Raw genomic sequence first — 16,108 nt, 5'->3', positions numbered from 1 at the left:
TATTCGCATTTGCTACCGCCCATTTCACTTAAAGTGTTGGGCGTTTTTGTGATTAATATTTAGTATTTGTAAAAGTCTGATCTATCAGAATATAAAATTACATTTCTTTATCGCCTTATTGGGGGACACAGAATACCATGGGTGTATGCTGCTGCTGCTAGGAGGCTGACACTATGCAAAACAAGAAAATTAGCTCCTCCCCGGCAGTATACACCCACCGACAGGCACTAGGCACCTCAGTTTGTGCTTAGTGTCTGTAGGAGGCGGACAGGGATCTCCCCAGATCCGCAGTTAACTTTTTTCCTTAGGTTTTCTAGTAGAACGTTTTAATTCTTTGTCTTTTGTTTTTCAGATTCAAGTCGGGAAACCGGGTGTAAGTTTCACCCTGCTTTCCCATATCAGGCGGCTGAGCAAGCAGTGTGGCTGATCCCACATCGCAACTCTCAGTACCGCTGGCAGGACTTTTTCCCTATCACCTTCTGGTGCTATGGGATGTGGACAGGTGGCTGGTCCTTGCCAAATCCCCCTCCTCACCCCTCTCTCGGGACAGGACTGAGAGGAAAACGGCGATCGCAAGATTCTCCTCTCCAACAAGAGGTTAATGCCGTCTTCTGCAGGATGCGGGTACAGATGACATTTCCCAGCGGCTTGCCTTATGCTCGTGGGCCCCTGTGATCATCCTCTTCAGGGACGTCCGGTAAGTGCCTGTACGATCCCTCCAGCCCCCGCAGTGTTAGAGAACCCATTGGCATTTGAATCTCCCGCCTCTCTCCCCTGCCTGCCGCGCACCGCTCTCATCAGCGCGCGCCTCCCTTTCTATATTCAGGGGGGCACAGCACACGGCCTGGGCAGGGATTTCAAGAAATCTGCGGGCATAGATACCTTAATAGCGGCATTTTTTATTGTCCTGAGTTATCAGGCATGGGGCTGCGGCGATGTCAGTTTCACTTTCGCCGCTCTCAGCGCGCTCCCTCCTCCTTCTGAGCGTGCTTTCTGTCGCGCTTTTTCTAGCCCATCACAGGGCTCCTTTCTCTTTGGCCTGGCCAGCTCTCCTCCTCGCCGCCCCCCCCCCCCCCCCCCCGCTGCTCTTATCCAATCGCGGCTGAGCTCCGCCCCCATCTTCCATCATCAAGCATTTCCTGGGTTTTCACTCCTCTTCCTGCGCTGCTTGGGGGACACTTCGGCGTTTCTGCTGCTCGCCTGAATCTCGGTAGGCTCTGCTCTGAGGCTGGAATTAGCTCTCCTCGGCAGTTCTTCCCTAATTCCTTCGGCCATTCAGCGCAGTTTACTTATGCCCAACCCTTCAGGGGATCTCTGCTTCAGGCCCACCGCCACCCATTGCGTCTGTGCGCACGGTAAAAAGAAGTGGGCATCGGGTCAGTCGTCCCCCTTCTGCCCGTCCTGCAGTCCTTCAACTATGTCTGCATCTCAGGAGCACACCGAGTCCCTGCCTGTGGACACTCCACCCCCCCCCCCCGGAGTGGGCCGTTGTAATGTCTCAGTCAGTATCTGACTTGACAAAAGTTTCTCAGTCGCTGGTCCAGGTCTTAGAGCGATTACCTTAGCTATCTACAGCCACCTGTGCTCCGACCGCCTCTCAGGGTGAGTCGTCCGCACCTGACCGCGACCTTCAGAGAGACAGACAGGGCAGGAGTTCTAGGAAGCGAGCCTTATCCACTTCGTCCTCTAGCTCGCAGGGTCCTTCTACTTCTCCCAGGCTCCCTTCTCCTTCCTCGGATGACAACCTTAAGTCTGGCGATGACTCTCAATCGGGATCTAGTTCAGAAGCAGACAGCGTTTCTAAAACACAGGACATGGTTGATAGTCTCATTTCGGCTATCTTCCAAACCCTTAAAATTAAGCAAGATAAGGCTCCCCCTCAGGAATGCTCTGTTCTCTTTAAATGAGCAAGGCCTCCATCTCGAACCTTTCCCAATCACAAAGAGTTCGATACTACCTTGTCCAAACACTGGGAGCGCCCGGAGCAACATTTCTCAGTCCGCAAGTACTTAGACGTGCTGTACCCCTTTGATGCAGACCTGCTCACAAAGTGGACTAAGGCTCCCGAGGTGGATCCCCCAGTTTCCCGGATAGCCTCAAAAACGGTTCTATCCCTTCCAGATGGGGCATCGCTCAAAGATCCTACTGACAGGCAGATTGAATCTCTGGCTAAGTCTATCTTAGAGGCATCCGGCGCCTCCCTCTGCCCTATTTTTGCATCCGCCTGGGTGGCGAAAGTCATTTCCGCTTGGGCAAAAATTCTTTGCAGGGGCGTCTTAGCGACAGCTCCTCAAGACGAGTTGGCAGATCTAGCGGATCAGATTAACCATGCGGTAAAATATCTTTTAGCCGCCTCCTTGGACGCGGCCAGCTGCGTAGCAAGGGCTAGCAGCAACATAGTAGCTATACGCCGAGTCCTTTGGCTTAAAGTCATGGAATGCGGATACTACTTCAAAAAAGTCGCTTACTAATCTTCCATTCCATGGCTCTAGGCTCTTCGGAGCCAAGCTGGATCAGATAATCTCCGATGCCTCGGGTGGTAAAAGCACCTCTCGCCCCCAGTCTCGACCATAACGTTTTTTCAACAGAAAGGGTTTTCGGCCATTCCAGGCCCTTTCGTCCCTTCCACGGAAAGATCTGCCCAGCAAGATCGTCAGTCCACCACCAGGGAGCGGGAGCAGAAAAAACCTTCTTACAAACCCGCTCCTCGCTGGAGATCTAGAGGACAATACTCCAGATCTTCAGGCGCCAGTTCCGGCAGGTTTTCCTCTAAGTGACTGGTCACTCCCACCTGGAATTTCTTCCAGGGTGGGAGGCAGACTTTCCTTTTTCGTGGATGCTTGGCTCTCTTGTCGACGACGCTTGGATCAGGGAAATCATTGTATCTGGATACAAGATCGAATTCGCTTCCCTCCCGAATAGACGTTTTTTCCTGTCTCGACCACCAAAGCAGCGGTCCCACATTCCAGGGTTCTTTCAGGCCGTTTCCTCCCTACTTTCCGCCGGAGTGATTGTTCCCGTTCCCCCAAACGAATGGTTTTCAGGGTTCTACTCAAATCTCTTCGTAGTCCCGAAGAAAGACGGCTCCCTTCGTCCGATCTTGGACCTCAACTTGCTCAATCGCCACGTGAAGATTCTTCATTTCAAAATGGAGTCCCTTTGGTCGGTCGGTGATAGCCTCAATGGAACCCAGGGAATTCCTATGCTCTGTGGACATACGGGATGCCTATCTGCACATTCCTGTTTGTGTGCAACATCAGAAATATCTTCGATTTGCTATTCAGAAAGATCACTACCAGTTCACGGCGCTTCCCTTTGGCCTAGTCTCCGCTCCCCGTGTTTTCACGAAGGTAATGGCGACTGTCATGGCCATCCTTCGCTCCAGGGGGATCCTCATCATCCCTTACCTGGATGATCTCTTGATCAAGGGCTCGTCCCGTCAAGACTGCCTTCAGAGTCTTCAGATAACCCTGGATACTCTCCGCCACCTGGGATGGATAGTCAACAAAGAGAAGTCCATTCTAATTCCCACTCAGCGTCTGACCTTTCTAGGCATGGAATTCGACACGAACCTAGCCCGGGTGTTTCTTCCGAGGGACAAATTTGCGGCTCTTTCCAAAGGCATCAGAATCCTAAAATGGCCAACTCCCATTCCCCTTCGGTTCTGCATGAAGATTCTGGGGAAGATGGTAGCTTCCATGGAAGCAGTGCCCTTTGCACAATTTCATCTTCGCCCCCTCCAGCTGTCCCTTGTTTCAGCCTGGGTCAAGACCACGCTGTCTTTGGACCGTCCCATTCTCCTCCCTCTCAGAGTGAGGCAATCCCTGACTTGGTGGGCAATGCCAGCGTCAGTTCTACAAGGGAGGTCTTTTCTCCCTTTCCAGTGGCAAGTCATCACCACCGATGCCAGCCTTCTCGGATGGGGAGCGGTGTTCCATCAGAAAACGGCCCAAGGACGCTGGAGTCCACAGGAGGCTCATCTTCCTATCAATCTTCTGAAGATCAGAGCAATCTCCCTGGCCCTTCTTCAATGATAGCCTCTCCTCGTCGGCAAGCCGATCCGCATTCAGTCGGACAACGCCACGGCTGTGGCGTACATAAACCACCAGGGGGCACTCGCAGCAAGCAAGTTATGTCAGAAGTGGCCAAGATACGTTCCGGCAATCTTCGCCGTTCACATTCCAGGGGTGGAAAACTGGGCAGCCGACTTTGAGTCGTCAAGGCCTAGCATCAGGCGAATGGGCTCTTCATCCCACAGTCTTCGATCAGATATGCCAGCGCTGGGGCTCACCGGATGTCGATCTCATGGCATCTCGGATGAACCACAAAGTTCCGCGCTTCGTGGCCAGGTCCAGGGACCCGCTAGCCGTAGCTTGCGACGCCCTAGTGATTCCGTGGTCCCAGTTCCAACTTCCTTATCTGTTTCCGCCTTTTGCCTTGATCCCACGAGTGGTCAAAAAGATAAAATCGGTAGGCGTACCAGTGATTCTAGTGGCGCCAGACTGGCCAAGACGTCCTTGGTACGCGGAGCTGTTGAACATGCTCGCAGACGTTCCCTGAAGGCTTCCAGACCTTCTCTCGCAAGGCCCCCTTTACCACGAGAATTCTCAGTCTCTGAGTTTAACGGCATGGCCGTTGAGGCCGCGATCCTGAAAGGATCAGGTCTGTCCAGCCAGGTTATTCAGACTATGATCAGAGCCAGAAAGCCAGCCTCTTCCTGCATCTACCACAGGTACTGGAAGGCTTTTTTCCGTTGGTGCGACGATAAGAAAGTCTTTCCAATGTCCTTTTCCATTCCGTCCATACTGGGTTTTCTCCAGTCTGGCTTAGATTCGTGTCTCTCTCTCAGTACCCTCAAGGGCCAGGTTTCCGCTTTGTCTATCCTCTTCCAAAGAGAGCTCGCTTCCTTGTCGCAGGTTAAGACCTTTCTCCAAGGGGTCGCCCACGTGGCTCCTCCTGATCATTCACCGATAGACCCGTGGGATCTCAATCTCGTCCTTAGCGCTCTTCAAAAGGCGCCGTTCGAGCCTATCCAGGACATTCCGTTGTCCCTTCTCTCATGGAAGGTAACCTCCTCCTTCTCACCCTCTTGAGAAGTCTCCACAAACTGGACGTAGTTAGAGCCTTGCGTGTCTATCTCGCCAGGACCTCTTCATTTCGTCAGTCCGATTCTTTGCTGGTCATCTATGAAGGTCGCCGGAAAGGGCTTCTGGCATCCAAATCCACGATCGCTCGCTGGATTCATTCTACCATTCTGGAAGCGTACCGGCTACAGGAAAAACGGCCCCCTCTGGGAGTGAGAGCTCACGCCACCCGAGCCGTGGCTGCGTCGTGGACCGTTCGTCACTAGGCCTCGGCCTTACAAATTTGTAGGGCCGCTACCTGGTCGTCCTTGCACACCTTTGCAAGGTTCTACAGGGTTCATACCCAGGCCTCGTCTGATGCAGTTGTTGGTAGGAAGGTTCTGCAGGCGGCGGTGGCGCACCGGCCAACCTAAGCCCTTCCTGTTCTTTCGTTCCTTATTGCTGTTCCCGCCCTTGGGACTGCTTTGGAACGTCCCATGGTATTCTGTGTCCCCCAATAAGGCGATAAAGAAAGATGGATTTTTGGTTCTTACCTTAAAATCTCTTTCTTGGAGCCTTCATTGGGGGACACAGCACCCTCCCTGTTTAAATTGTACTGTGTTGGGTCTTTGAGTCCCTTGTTGGGTTGGTACATTTGTTTAGAGTGGTTTCTTTGCTTCTCCTACTGCTTTTTCACCAACTGAGGTGCCTAGTGCATGTCGGTGGGTGTATACTGCCGGGGAGGAGCTAATTTTCTTGTTTTGCATAGTGTCAGCCTCCTAGCAGCAGCAGCAGCATACACCCATGGTATTCTGTGTCTCCCAATGAAGGCTCCAAGAAAGAGATTTTACGGTAAGAACCAAAAATCCATCTATGTCCTCCACTACTTTTTATATTGTCGAGCTATCTGAAGGTTAGGTCCGACATACGGCACCCCCACGGGTCAGCGGTTTTCAGACAGATAATAGTAGTTGTGGAAATGAACAGCAGAGCTTTGTTATCTGTGCAGTGGCCACTGCCGGATACTGCAGCTGTTCTCCTATTCATTGAAATCAGGGCAGATCTGCAGGACCTGGCAGCGGCTGCTACACAGTTGCTACTATCTGCCTTCCACCGACATCAGGAACAGCTGCGCTATATGCCGTCGTTCCTGGTGCCGGATCCCCATCAATCTGATAGTGATGTCCTTTCCATAAGATAGGTTTTGTTGCTTTTTCATTTCTACTGATTAATAATCGCTGTAAAAGGAAAACTCAAAAAATGAAGGGAGGTTTTTTTTTCCACGATTTTCAGTACTTTAGTTAATTGTAAAGCGTCATTCAAAACTATGGTAAGTCTCTCAAAAAAAAACAACCCAAAAAAAAACCTTTTATAGAGCTATGTCTCTGGAAAAATAAAAAGGTTATTAATCTTGGAATAAGGAGGAAGAAAAAAAGTAAGTGCAAAAAAAACAAACAAAACAAAAACAACAGCGATAATTTGCTTTGTCAGGATGGAGTTCTATCGCTGTCATCTTCTTGATATCATCAGACCCTTAAAAATGGGAAGACCTTTTTTAAAGGGATTTTTTGATCATAGCAAAATGAAAAAAAGTAATGTCCTTGTATTTCAAGTTGCCAAGTTTTTTTTTTTTTTTTAAAGCGCTTTACTTTTTTTTGTTGTTGTTGCTGTTATTGTTGTTAACCGAACAATCTCCGAGATGATGATTTTCAGCAGAAATCTAAAATTATAAATCACATAGGACGCTCTGTGCTCTTCAGCTTGAAAAATATGTTGTTTTGGTTTTTTTTTTTCTCCCTGTGAAAGGACGAATTTATGGGATTGATTTCAGATTAGGGGGATGAGTTTTACTGCGATGGTCGTAGAGGGGATTTGTACTGTACGTGTTACTTCCAGCATGGCGGTGTGGAATGTCAGATACATTGAGGTCTAGACTGATGTCGGGACCGATGGAAACAGTCGTCACATGGAGCTGAGCATGAAAATAAACTCCGCCACAAGGCTGCTTTTTGTTACACGGACACCTTCTACCCAGGTGTTCCACGGGCCATAAACCCATCACAGCAATATGCGGATAGTTCAGCCCGGGACTCCGGTCCTGTATTAGACAGAGGGAAAATAAACAGAGCTTCTTCTTTTTATCCCCCGTCCAGGGTTTTTTCCCACCTGGGATGGACAGGCCCATACAGTAGCCCTCATTTCCTTTTAGGCTTCATTAGGCTTTTTTTTTTTTTTTTATATCGATGTTGTGTTTCCGGCTGTTTCAAAACCACAGGAAGGAATTGAGTTGCAAATTCCCTTTTTCGAAGAGTCAGAACTTTGTTATTTTTCCGGAGCTTTTTGCAAGAAGAGTTGCAGTTGGAATCGACTTTAATCATTTTACCATATAATGCAGAGAAATGTTGAAAAAAAGCCATTGATTTAGGGTTATGTTTTACGGCATATATTGAGCGGTGAAAAAAAATTCAGAACATTGTAAAAGAAAATATTTGGTTTGTGTCGCCATATTCTGAAAACTATACCTTTTTTTTAGTTTTCTGTTGATGGAGCTGCATGATATTTTGCTTTTTTTGTGGTGAGCTGAAGTTTTCTTTGGGATCATTTTGGTTGTGCATATAATATTCAGATCCTTTTAGTGTGAGGACCAAAAAACCCCCCACAATTCTGGTGTTTTGATTTTTTTTTTTTTTTTCTTTACATGGTTTACCCTACAGTGGAATAATGTGATAGATTATAGTTTTGCGGACCTGGTGATAACTAATGTTTATTTTTTTTTTTACCAATATGTTTTTAATTGGGGAAAAGGAAGGCAATTCAAGCTCCAGTGCATCTACAATGAGAAATGAAGTAACTTTGCAATAGGTCATCATTTCTGCCGAGAAGACAGGGTAATGGCACATAGGCCTTCTCATAGCAGGGCATCTCTCCCAACTTTTAAAGGCAGAGGACATATATTGCGGCACTTATAAAGTACTTTTGCCCCTATTGAAGCCCCTTAGTGTCCTCACCCAGTGCGATAAACCTTTCATAGCTCCCAGAAGGTATGGTGGCAAGTCAAATGATCCCCAAATACAATATGATACCCCTACAATGAATTCTTGTACAGTACCCTCCACATGCGCAGTTTGATGCCCCATCAGTGTCATCAGCACAGTGATGTCTCCACAGTCCCTCACATGTTAGGAGGCCCCCACAGTCCTACAACACAGTACAATGGCCCCCATAGTCTCAAAACTCATTATGTCTCATACAGTGTAACTGCTCCCACAAAGCCCTCCACCAAGTATAATGGCCCCAAACAGCTCTCGAAACAGTCTGTTTCCACACAGTATAATGTCCTCCACATAGCCCTCCACAGAGTATAATGGCCCCCCATCTAACCCTCCTCACAATATAGTGGTCCCAAACAGCCCTCCACACAGAATAATGGCCTCACACAGTCCTCCACACAGTGTAATGGTCCCCACATAGATCTCTACACAGTATAATGGATCCCACATAGCCATTCACACAGTATAATGGCCCCATATAGCCCTCCACACAGTATAATGGCCCTCCATCTAGCCCTCCACACAGTATAATGGCCCCAAACAACCCTCCACACACTATAACCGCCCCCAATTTAGCCCTCCACACAGTATAATGGCCCCATACAGCCCTCCACACAGAATAATGAATGCATACAGCCCTCCACACAGTATAATGGCCCCGTATAGCCCTCCACACAGTATAATGGCCCTCCATCTAGCCCTCCACACAGTATAATGGCCCCAAACAACCCTCCACACACTATAACCGCCCCCAATTTAGCCCTCCACACAGTATAATGGCCCCATACAGCCCTCCACACAGAATAATGAATGCATACAGCCCTCCGCACAGTATAATGGCCCCGTATAGCCCTCCACACAGTATAATGGCCCTCCATCTAGCCCTCCACACAGTATAATGGCCCCAAACAACCCTCCACACACTATAACCGCCCCCAATTTAGCCCTCCACACAGTATAATGACCCCATACAGCCCTCCACACAGAATAATGAATGCATACAGCCCTCCACACAGTATAATGGCCCCAAACAACCCTCCACACACTATAACCGCCCCCAATTTAGCCCTCCACACAGTATAATGGCCCCATACAGCCCTCCACACAGAATAATGAATGCATACAGCCCTCCGCACAGTATAATGGCCCCGTATAGCCCTCCACACAGTATAATGGCCCTCCATCTAGCCCTCCACACAGTATAATGGCCCCAAACAACCCTCCACACACTATAACCGCCCCCAATTTAGCCCTCCACACAGTATAATGGCCCCATACAGCCCTACACACAGAATAATGAATGCATACAGCCCTCCACACAGTATAATGGCCCCATAAAGCCCTCCACACAGAAAAATGACCTCCAACATAGCCTTCCACACATTTTGCTCACCCCACATACAGTAAATGTTCCCCAAATCTCCCCACACTTTATTGATTTCAAAAGCAAGCAAAAAAAGAAAAAAAAATACCTTATAAGTAAACTTATAATGGGGATCTGCTCCATAATGACCATGGTGAATGAGCAATATTTCAGAGGCAAAATCCATACTATGCAATATTGAGCTTTCCACCGTGGAACATCCGCAGCAGCAAAATCTGGCACTTTTACATTAACAATGGCAAAGTACGCAACATGCTAAAAGATGAAGGCAAATAGTCACCACATCTGGGTAAGACTGTAGGCAAGAATTATCGAATTGTTCACCTACATCTACACTAAGGGTTTGTGAGGTAGAAAAGGGCAGTGGAAAACTGTCAGGGTTTCCCACTTGGCAAAAAGGTTATAAATTATCTAGAAAACTTCTGGGACCAGAATCTTATAGTATGAAGACTCTTTTTAGATATGTTTCACAAAGTTAGTGGACCTCATTTATCAATACTGATTGTGTTGTTCAAAGCATCCAACAACAGTGCAATTTAATTTATTACAGATCATATTAGATGGTCTCTGTACCTTCACACAAATTCATCATATTGTTACAAACGGAAAACCTCCAAAATTATCTCTTCTTACCATCTTAAAATTACGTCATAGAACCAGGGCAATGGGTGTCTCCCTTTTGTGTAATTTGCTCTCCATTGGTTACCTTTTGTCAAGTGCAATCCATGTCTAACAGCAGAGATGCTGAGATGGATTACAGTAAGAGGGGGTAAGTCTTTATCTTTCTTAAGGAAGTTGAGGCAGATCTTTGCTACTCTGCATGTCTCTACAGAAAATGGATCCAGGTCTTTATCCCTCTACAGGAAGTGGAGGCGAGTGTTAGTCTCTGTACAAAAAGTGGGGGTGGGTATTAGTCTCTGTACAGGAAGTGGGGTGGGTATTAGTCTCTAGACAAGAAGTGGGGGTGTGTATTAGTCTCTGTACAGGAAGTGGGGGTGGGTATTAGTCTCTAGACAAGAAGTGGGGGTGGGTATTAGTTTCTGTACAGGAAGTGGGGGTGGATATTAGTCTCTGTACAGGAAGTTGGGGTGGGTATTAGTCTGCACAGGAAGTAGGGGTGGATATTAGTCTCTGTACAGGAAGTAGGGGTGGGTATTTGTCTCTGTACAGGATGTAGGGGTGGGTATTAGTCTCTGTACAAGAAGTGGGGGTGGGTATTAGTCTGTACAGGAAGTGGCAGTGGGTATTAGTCTCTGTACAGGAAGTAGGGGTGGGTATTTGTCTCTGTACAGGAAGTAGGGGTGGGTATTAGTCTCTGTACAGGAAGTGGGGGTGGGTATTAGTCTCTAGACAAGAAGTGGGGGTGGGTATTAGTTTCTGTACAGGAAGTGGGGGTGGATATTAGTCTCTGTACAGGAAGTTGGGGTGGGTATTAGTCTGCACAGGAAGTAGGGGTGGATATTAGTCTCTGTACAGGAAGTAGGGGTGGGTATTTGTCTCTGTACAGGATGTAGGGGTGGGTATTAGTCTCTGTACAAGAAGTGGGGGTGGGTATTAGTCTGTACAGGAAGTGGCAGTGGGTATTAGTCTCTGTACAGGAAGTAGGGGTGGGTATTTGTCTCTGTACAGGAAGTAGGGGTGGGTATTAGTCTCTGTACAGGAAGTAGGGGTGGGTATTAGTCTCTACAGGAAGTGGGGGTGGGTATTAGTCTCTGTACAGGAAGTGGGGGTGGGTATTAGTCTCTAGACAAGAAGTGGGGGTGGGTATTAATCTCTGTACAGGAAGTGGGGGTGGGTATTAGTCTCTGTACAGGAAGTTGGGGTGGGTATTAGTCTGCACAGGAAGTAGGGGTGGGTATTTGTCTCTGTACAGGAAGTAGGGGTGGGTATTAGTCTCTGTACAGGAAGTGGTGGTGGGTATTAGTCTCTGTACAAGAAGTAGGGGTGGGTATTAGTCTTTACAGGAAGTGGCGGTGGGTATTAGTCTCTGTACAGGAAGTAGGGGTGGGTATTTGTCTCTGTACAGGAAGTAGGGGTGGGTATTAGTCTCTGTACAGGAAGTGGGGGTGGGTATTAGTCTCTATACAGGAAGTGGGGGTGGGTATTAGTCTGCACAGGAAGTGGGGGTGGGTATTAGTCTCTATACAGGAAGTGGGGGTGGGTATTAATCTGCACAGGAAGTAGGGGTGGATATTAGTCTCTGTACAGGAAGTGGGGGTGGGTATTAGTCTCTGTACAAAAAGTGGGGGTGGGTATTAGTCTGTACAGGAAGTGGCGGTGGGTATTAGTCTCTGTACAGGAAGTAGGGGTGGGTATTTGTCTCTGTACAGGAAGTAGGGGTGGGTATTAGTCTCTGTACAAGAAGTAGGGGTGGGTATTAGTCTCTGTACAAGAAGTGGGGGTGGGTATTAGTCTTTACAGGAAGTGGCGGTGGGTATTAGTCTCTGTACAGGAAGTAGGGGTGGGTATTTGTTTCTGTACAGGAAGTGGGGGTGGGTTGTCTGTACAGAAAGAGAGCCATGTTTTTTTTCTTTTAACAGGAAGTGGAGGTGAGTATCTCTCTACAGGAAGAGAGGGCGGCTCATTATCTCTATAGGATGTCAAATGGGTCTTGATCTCTACAGGAACTGGGGATGGTTCTTTATCTCTATAGGAAGTGGGGGAGGATCATTATCTCTAGAAAGTGGAGACAATTTTTATCTACAGGAAGTGGGGGCAGATCTTTATATTTACAGAAAGTAGGGGGCGGACCTTTTATCTCTACAGGAAGTCTAATCTGAGGCTTGGGTGTGCTGAGCTGTCATTGTGATGAGTGACCGTTGTGTACTGAGTTTCCTACAGGTGTTTGGAGTGAATCCCTAGCTATTTAGCTGGTGGCTGCCTCTTATCTCTGCCAGTTGTAGCTCTGCTCAAGTGGTGTGTGTTAGGCCTGTTTCACATTTCCGTTTGTTGCCATCAGTCAAAATCCGCCGTTTCGCAAAAAAAGGGTCCGTTTTTTTCCCAATTGATTTGCATTAGCGGCGGATTTTGACGGATGGTCATCCGTTGGATCCGTTTTTTGACGGATCCGCCAAAATTTTGGCGTCCGCTGACTTGAGTGGACGGACAATGAAACGTTTTTTGTCTGTGTCAAAATAGCGGATAGCAACGGATCCGCTGCTATCCGCCATTCGTTATAATGGTCGCCTATGGGCAGCGGATCCATTGCCAACAGTTTTTTGACGGAATCCGGCACTGAGCATGCCTGCAAGAATTTCCTTGCCAGAAATTTAATCCCAAATTCCGTTCTGGCGGCAGAAAAAAAAATCTCTCTCTCTCCTTGTGTTCCTTTAAATTTCCTCTTTCTCTCTCTCTCTCCTCGTGTTCCTTTGAATTTCCACTCTCTCTCTCCTCGTGTTCCTTTAAATTTCCACCACTATCTGATAATGCGGATCCGTCAAAATAAAAAACGGATCCGGTGGCCTCGGTTTGTGCCACAATGGAAACGAATCCGTTTTTTTCACATTCTGGCGGATTTACACTGACGTCAAAAAACGGAAATGTGAAAAGGGCCTTACTCTGTGCTTTGAATGCTAGTATTTTGATCTTTGTTACCCGACCTTAGATTTGCTTTCACCATCCATTTGCCTAGCCCCTTAGTCTTGATTCGCTACCTTCTTGGAATTCTGACCCCTGACTGTGACTTGACTACTTTTTGTCTCACCCCTCTTTTTATGAAATGCCCTCCTGACTTTTGACCTCTGACTCCCTGACTTCCCCACACAGGCGTTTACTCGCTGAAGCTGCGCTGCAGAAACTGGACTTTTCTACTGCTGAACAAGCCTTTGTCCGGTGTAAGGATTACCAGGGCATAGAATTTGTGAAACGGCTGGGCAATCTGCAGAATGAGCCCATGAAACAAGCCGAGGTTTCTGCCTATTTCGGACGTTTCGAGGAGGCAGAGAGGATGTATCTGGACATGGACAGGAGGTAAGAATTTACCTTATAACTGATTTTATATTGAGTTCTATAGGGTGTTTTTATACTCTGTGGGTAAAGGGTTCTTCTACTATAGAACAACTGTGCCTAGAAATTTACTTTGTAATATATACCCTGCCTCTATTCAACCTGTAAAATTCTTCATGAGACAACCCCTGTCATAGTGCTAAGCCGAGCATTACTTTTTACCTGCCGTAGATATGGTGCCATTTAGTTTTAATAGGCTATTTCCAGAATGAGAAGTTGTCACCTAGTCACTGGAGAGGTGTTCACGTGCTGATCAGTGGGGGTTTAGGCATTGAGACCCCCACTGATCATGTGAATTGAGCCATCATCATGGAGCCGTATCCGAGCATGTGCGCCACCGCAGCATTCATAGTCCACGGAAATGCAAGGAAAAACAAGCGTTGTACTCGCCTATCCCTATCGGTCCCACAGAGAATAAGTGGAGTTATCACTAGTGATGAGCAAACGTGCTTTGATAAGTTGTTATCCGAGCATGGTTTGGCGTGCTCGAATAATGTTTGTCTCCCCACAGCTGCATGCCTTGCTGCTGTGCGACAGCCACAACACATGCAGTTGTTGCCTGTTTGTTTGGCAATTCATGAATATGTTCCAGCTGTCGAACAGCCGTGAGACATGCAGCCACGGAGACTCGAACATATTATTCGAGCACACTGAAGACACGCAGTTAGCACCCGAGCATGCTTGGATAACACCTTATCCAAGCACTTTCGCACATCACTACTTACCACTTCTCAGTTAGAGCCCTATTTTCTGGAACGAGGGATGTTCTAGCAGGACGACTCCCACTGATCAGTAAATTATCATCTCTCCTTTTTATAGGTGATAACTTCTAAAGCAAGCCTAGACTTGGGGGAGTAGCAGTGGTTTTAGCACTTGCGTTGCAATCCCAGGCATAGCTCGTGAAATGCGCCCCTGAAATACCGCCGTGTGACCCTCAGCCTTATATCTAGTTTTTTGTGTGTATTTTTTGAGGAATATGTGCCAGTCGTACATGGCAGGGAACATACATGTCTTTGTGGCCTGTTTTTACAAGTTAGGCTAATATCCCTTTTACAGAGACCTCGCGATCAGTCTACGTATAAAGCTGGGCGACTGGTTCCGTGTGTTGCAGCTGTTGAGGACGGGATCCGGAGACTCTGATGATTCTCTACTGGAGCAGGCGTACAATGCCATCGGTGACTACTTTGCAGACAGACAGAAATGGTAAGATCTGATAAGTGGATGCAGTTTTTGTCCCCCCTTCAGAGTATAGTACACATGTAACCAATGAGCAAATCTAATACACCATGTAATGTTTCATCCAAGACCTCAGGGGCGGAGCTTGTCTTCCCTATTTGAATTTGCCATACTCCACCCCCGCTCAGGCTCTGCTTAGGTAAAACCACAGTTCATAAATTTTCTCAGTTCTCCTTTAAAAGGTCAATACATGGTGGTTTTGTATTAATGTCAGTGCATCAATAAATGAAGAAAGATTTTTACAGTTGTCCTTTTTTTCCTCGATATATATAGATCTTTTTTCCACAAATTGAACAAATCGTTTCACATAGAGTTGTGTATATTTATTATGGGTCGGGGCATTTTAATAATGGAGCAGGCAGCCCATAACCAAGCTGCCATCTACAAAGGTCCATATTATTACTTTTGAGTACTTTGGTTGTTATATGCAATTAAAAGGCATGTGTCCCAAAAACCAGACAGTGATATATATTCACTAGGTATTGACCGCGGTCTACGCTGGGGTGGTGAGCATATGTATTTGTCCATTTTTTTTAATTTTATTAAAGTATTAGCTGAAAACAATTGTTTTTTTTATTATGCAATAACTTCTCTGTAAATCACATTTTTAGTGTAAACTCTGGCCTTTAAGTTGTCTTGTTGGTCAGTAGCGAAAACTTTGACGTTGATCCGGTGAGGATTTCACAGTCAGTGACTTTTCACATCATTCGTTTTACAACCGTTATTTTTTCTTGCCTTTTACCTATAATTATATTTTTTTTAATTTATTACTCTTGATTCCTTTTTTCCAGGAGCTTTATGGAGGACGTTTGCGTAGCGCTTTGCCCACGGTTTATTAGAATTAAAATTGCGCCATAGTGTTTGTGTGAGCAGTGCTATGTTAATCTCGTAATACAATACTTCAATGAAATGGCGCCTTAGTCAGCGCGTGTGCGTACAGCGCTATCCGGCGCCATTTTTTCAAGACACTGTGTCTGTAAATTTGCATATACAGTGTCTTCAATAAAATGATGCTGGAGATCGCAGTATGCGCATGCGCCATTTTATTTAAATAATGTACTACAATGTCAACATAGCAACACGCACACAACAGCTATAGGACTAATGGTGATGGCGCGTGCACACTGTTATGTTGACGTTGTAATAGAATTCCTCAAGATTATGGTGCCGGTGTCAGCGGGTGCACATCACGCGGTATATGGCACCATTTTATTGAAGACCCTGTGAATGCGCACAAGCTGACTCATGGCTTTGGACAGAATGAGGCGTCTAGCATTATATACAAGATTCTATATAGTCTGTTTTTGTTTTCTGATTTTAGATTTTTGGTTTATTCTATTTTCTGTATATGATTATGGAAAGACGTCTTG

The 16,108-nt window shown here is 46.8% G+C and overlaps 1 protein-coding gene across 1 annotated transcript in view; it reads left to right on the top strand.

Annotated features, from left to right (window-relative positions):
- Positions 1-16,108, top strand: part of WDR35 (WD repeat domain 35) — a 117,708-nt gene that overhangs the window by 78,676 nt on the left and 22,924 nt on the right. The window contains exons 21-22 of the mRNA XM_073568283.1: positions 13,263-13,466; positions 14,559-14,705. Coding sequence (XP_073424384.1) covers positions 13,263-13,466; positions 14,559-14,705 — 351 coding nt within the window. The remainder of the gene's footprint in view (positions 1-13,262; positions 13,467-14,558; positions 14,706-16,108) is intronic.

This window comes from Dendrobates tinctorius, unplaced genomic scaffold (genome assembly GCF_039654945.1).
Source record: "Dendrobates tinctorius isolate UK_male_01 unplaced genomic scaffold, ASM3965494v1 ptg000021l, whole genome shotgun sequence".
Classification (NCBI taxonomy): Eukaryota; Metazoa; Chordata; class Amphibia; order Anura; family Dendrobatidae; genus Dendrobates; species Dendrobates tinctorius.
The sequence above is the reverse complement of the archived record's forward strand: the minus strand, read 5'-3'. Positions and strand labels throughout refer to the sequence as shown.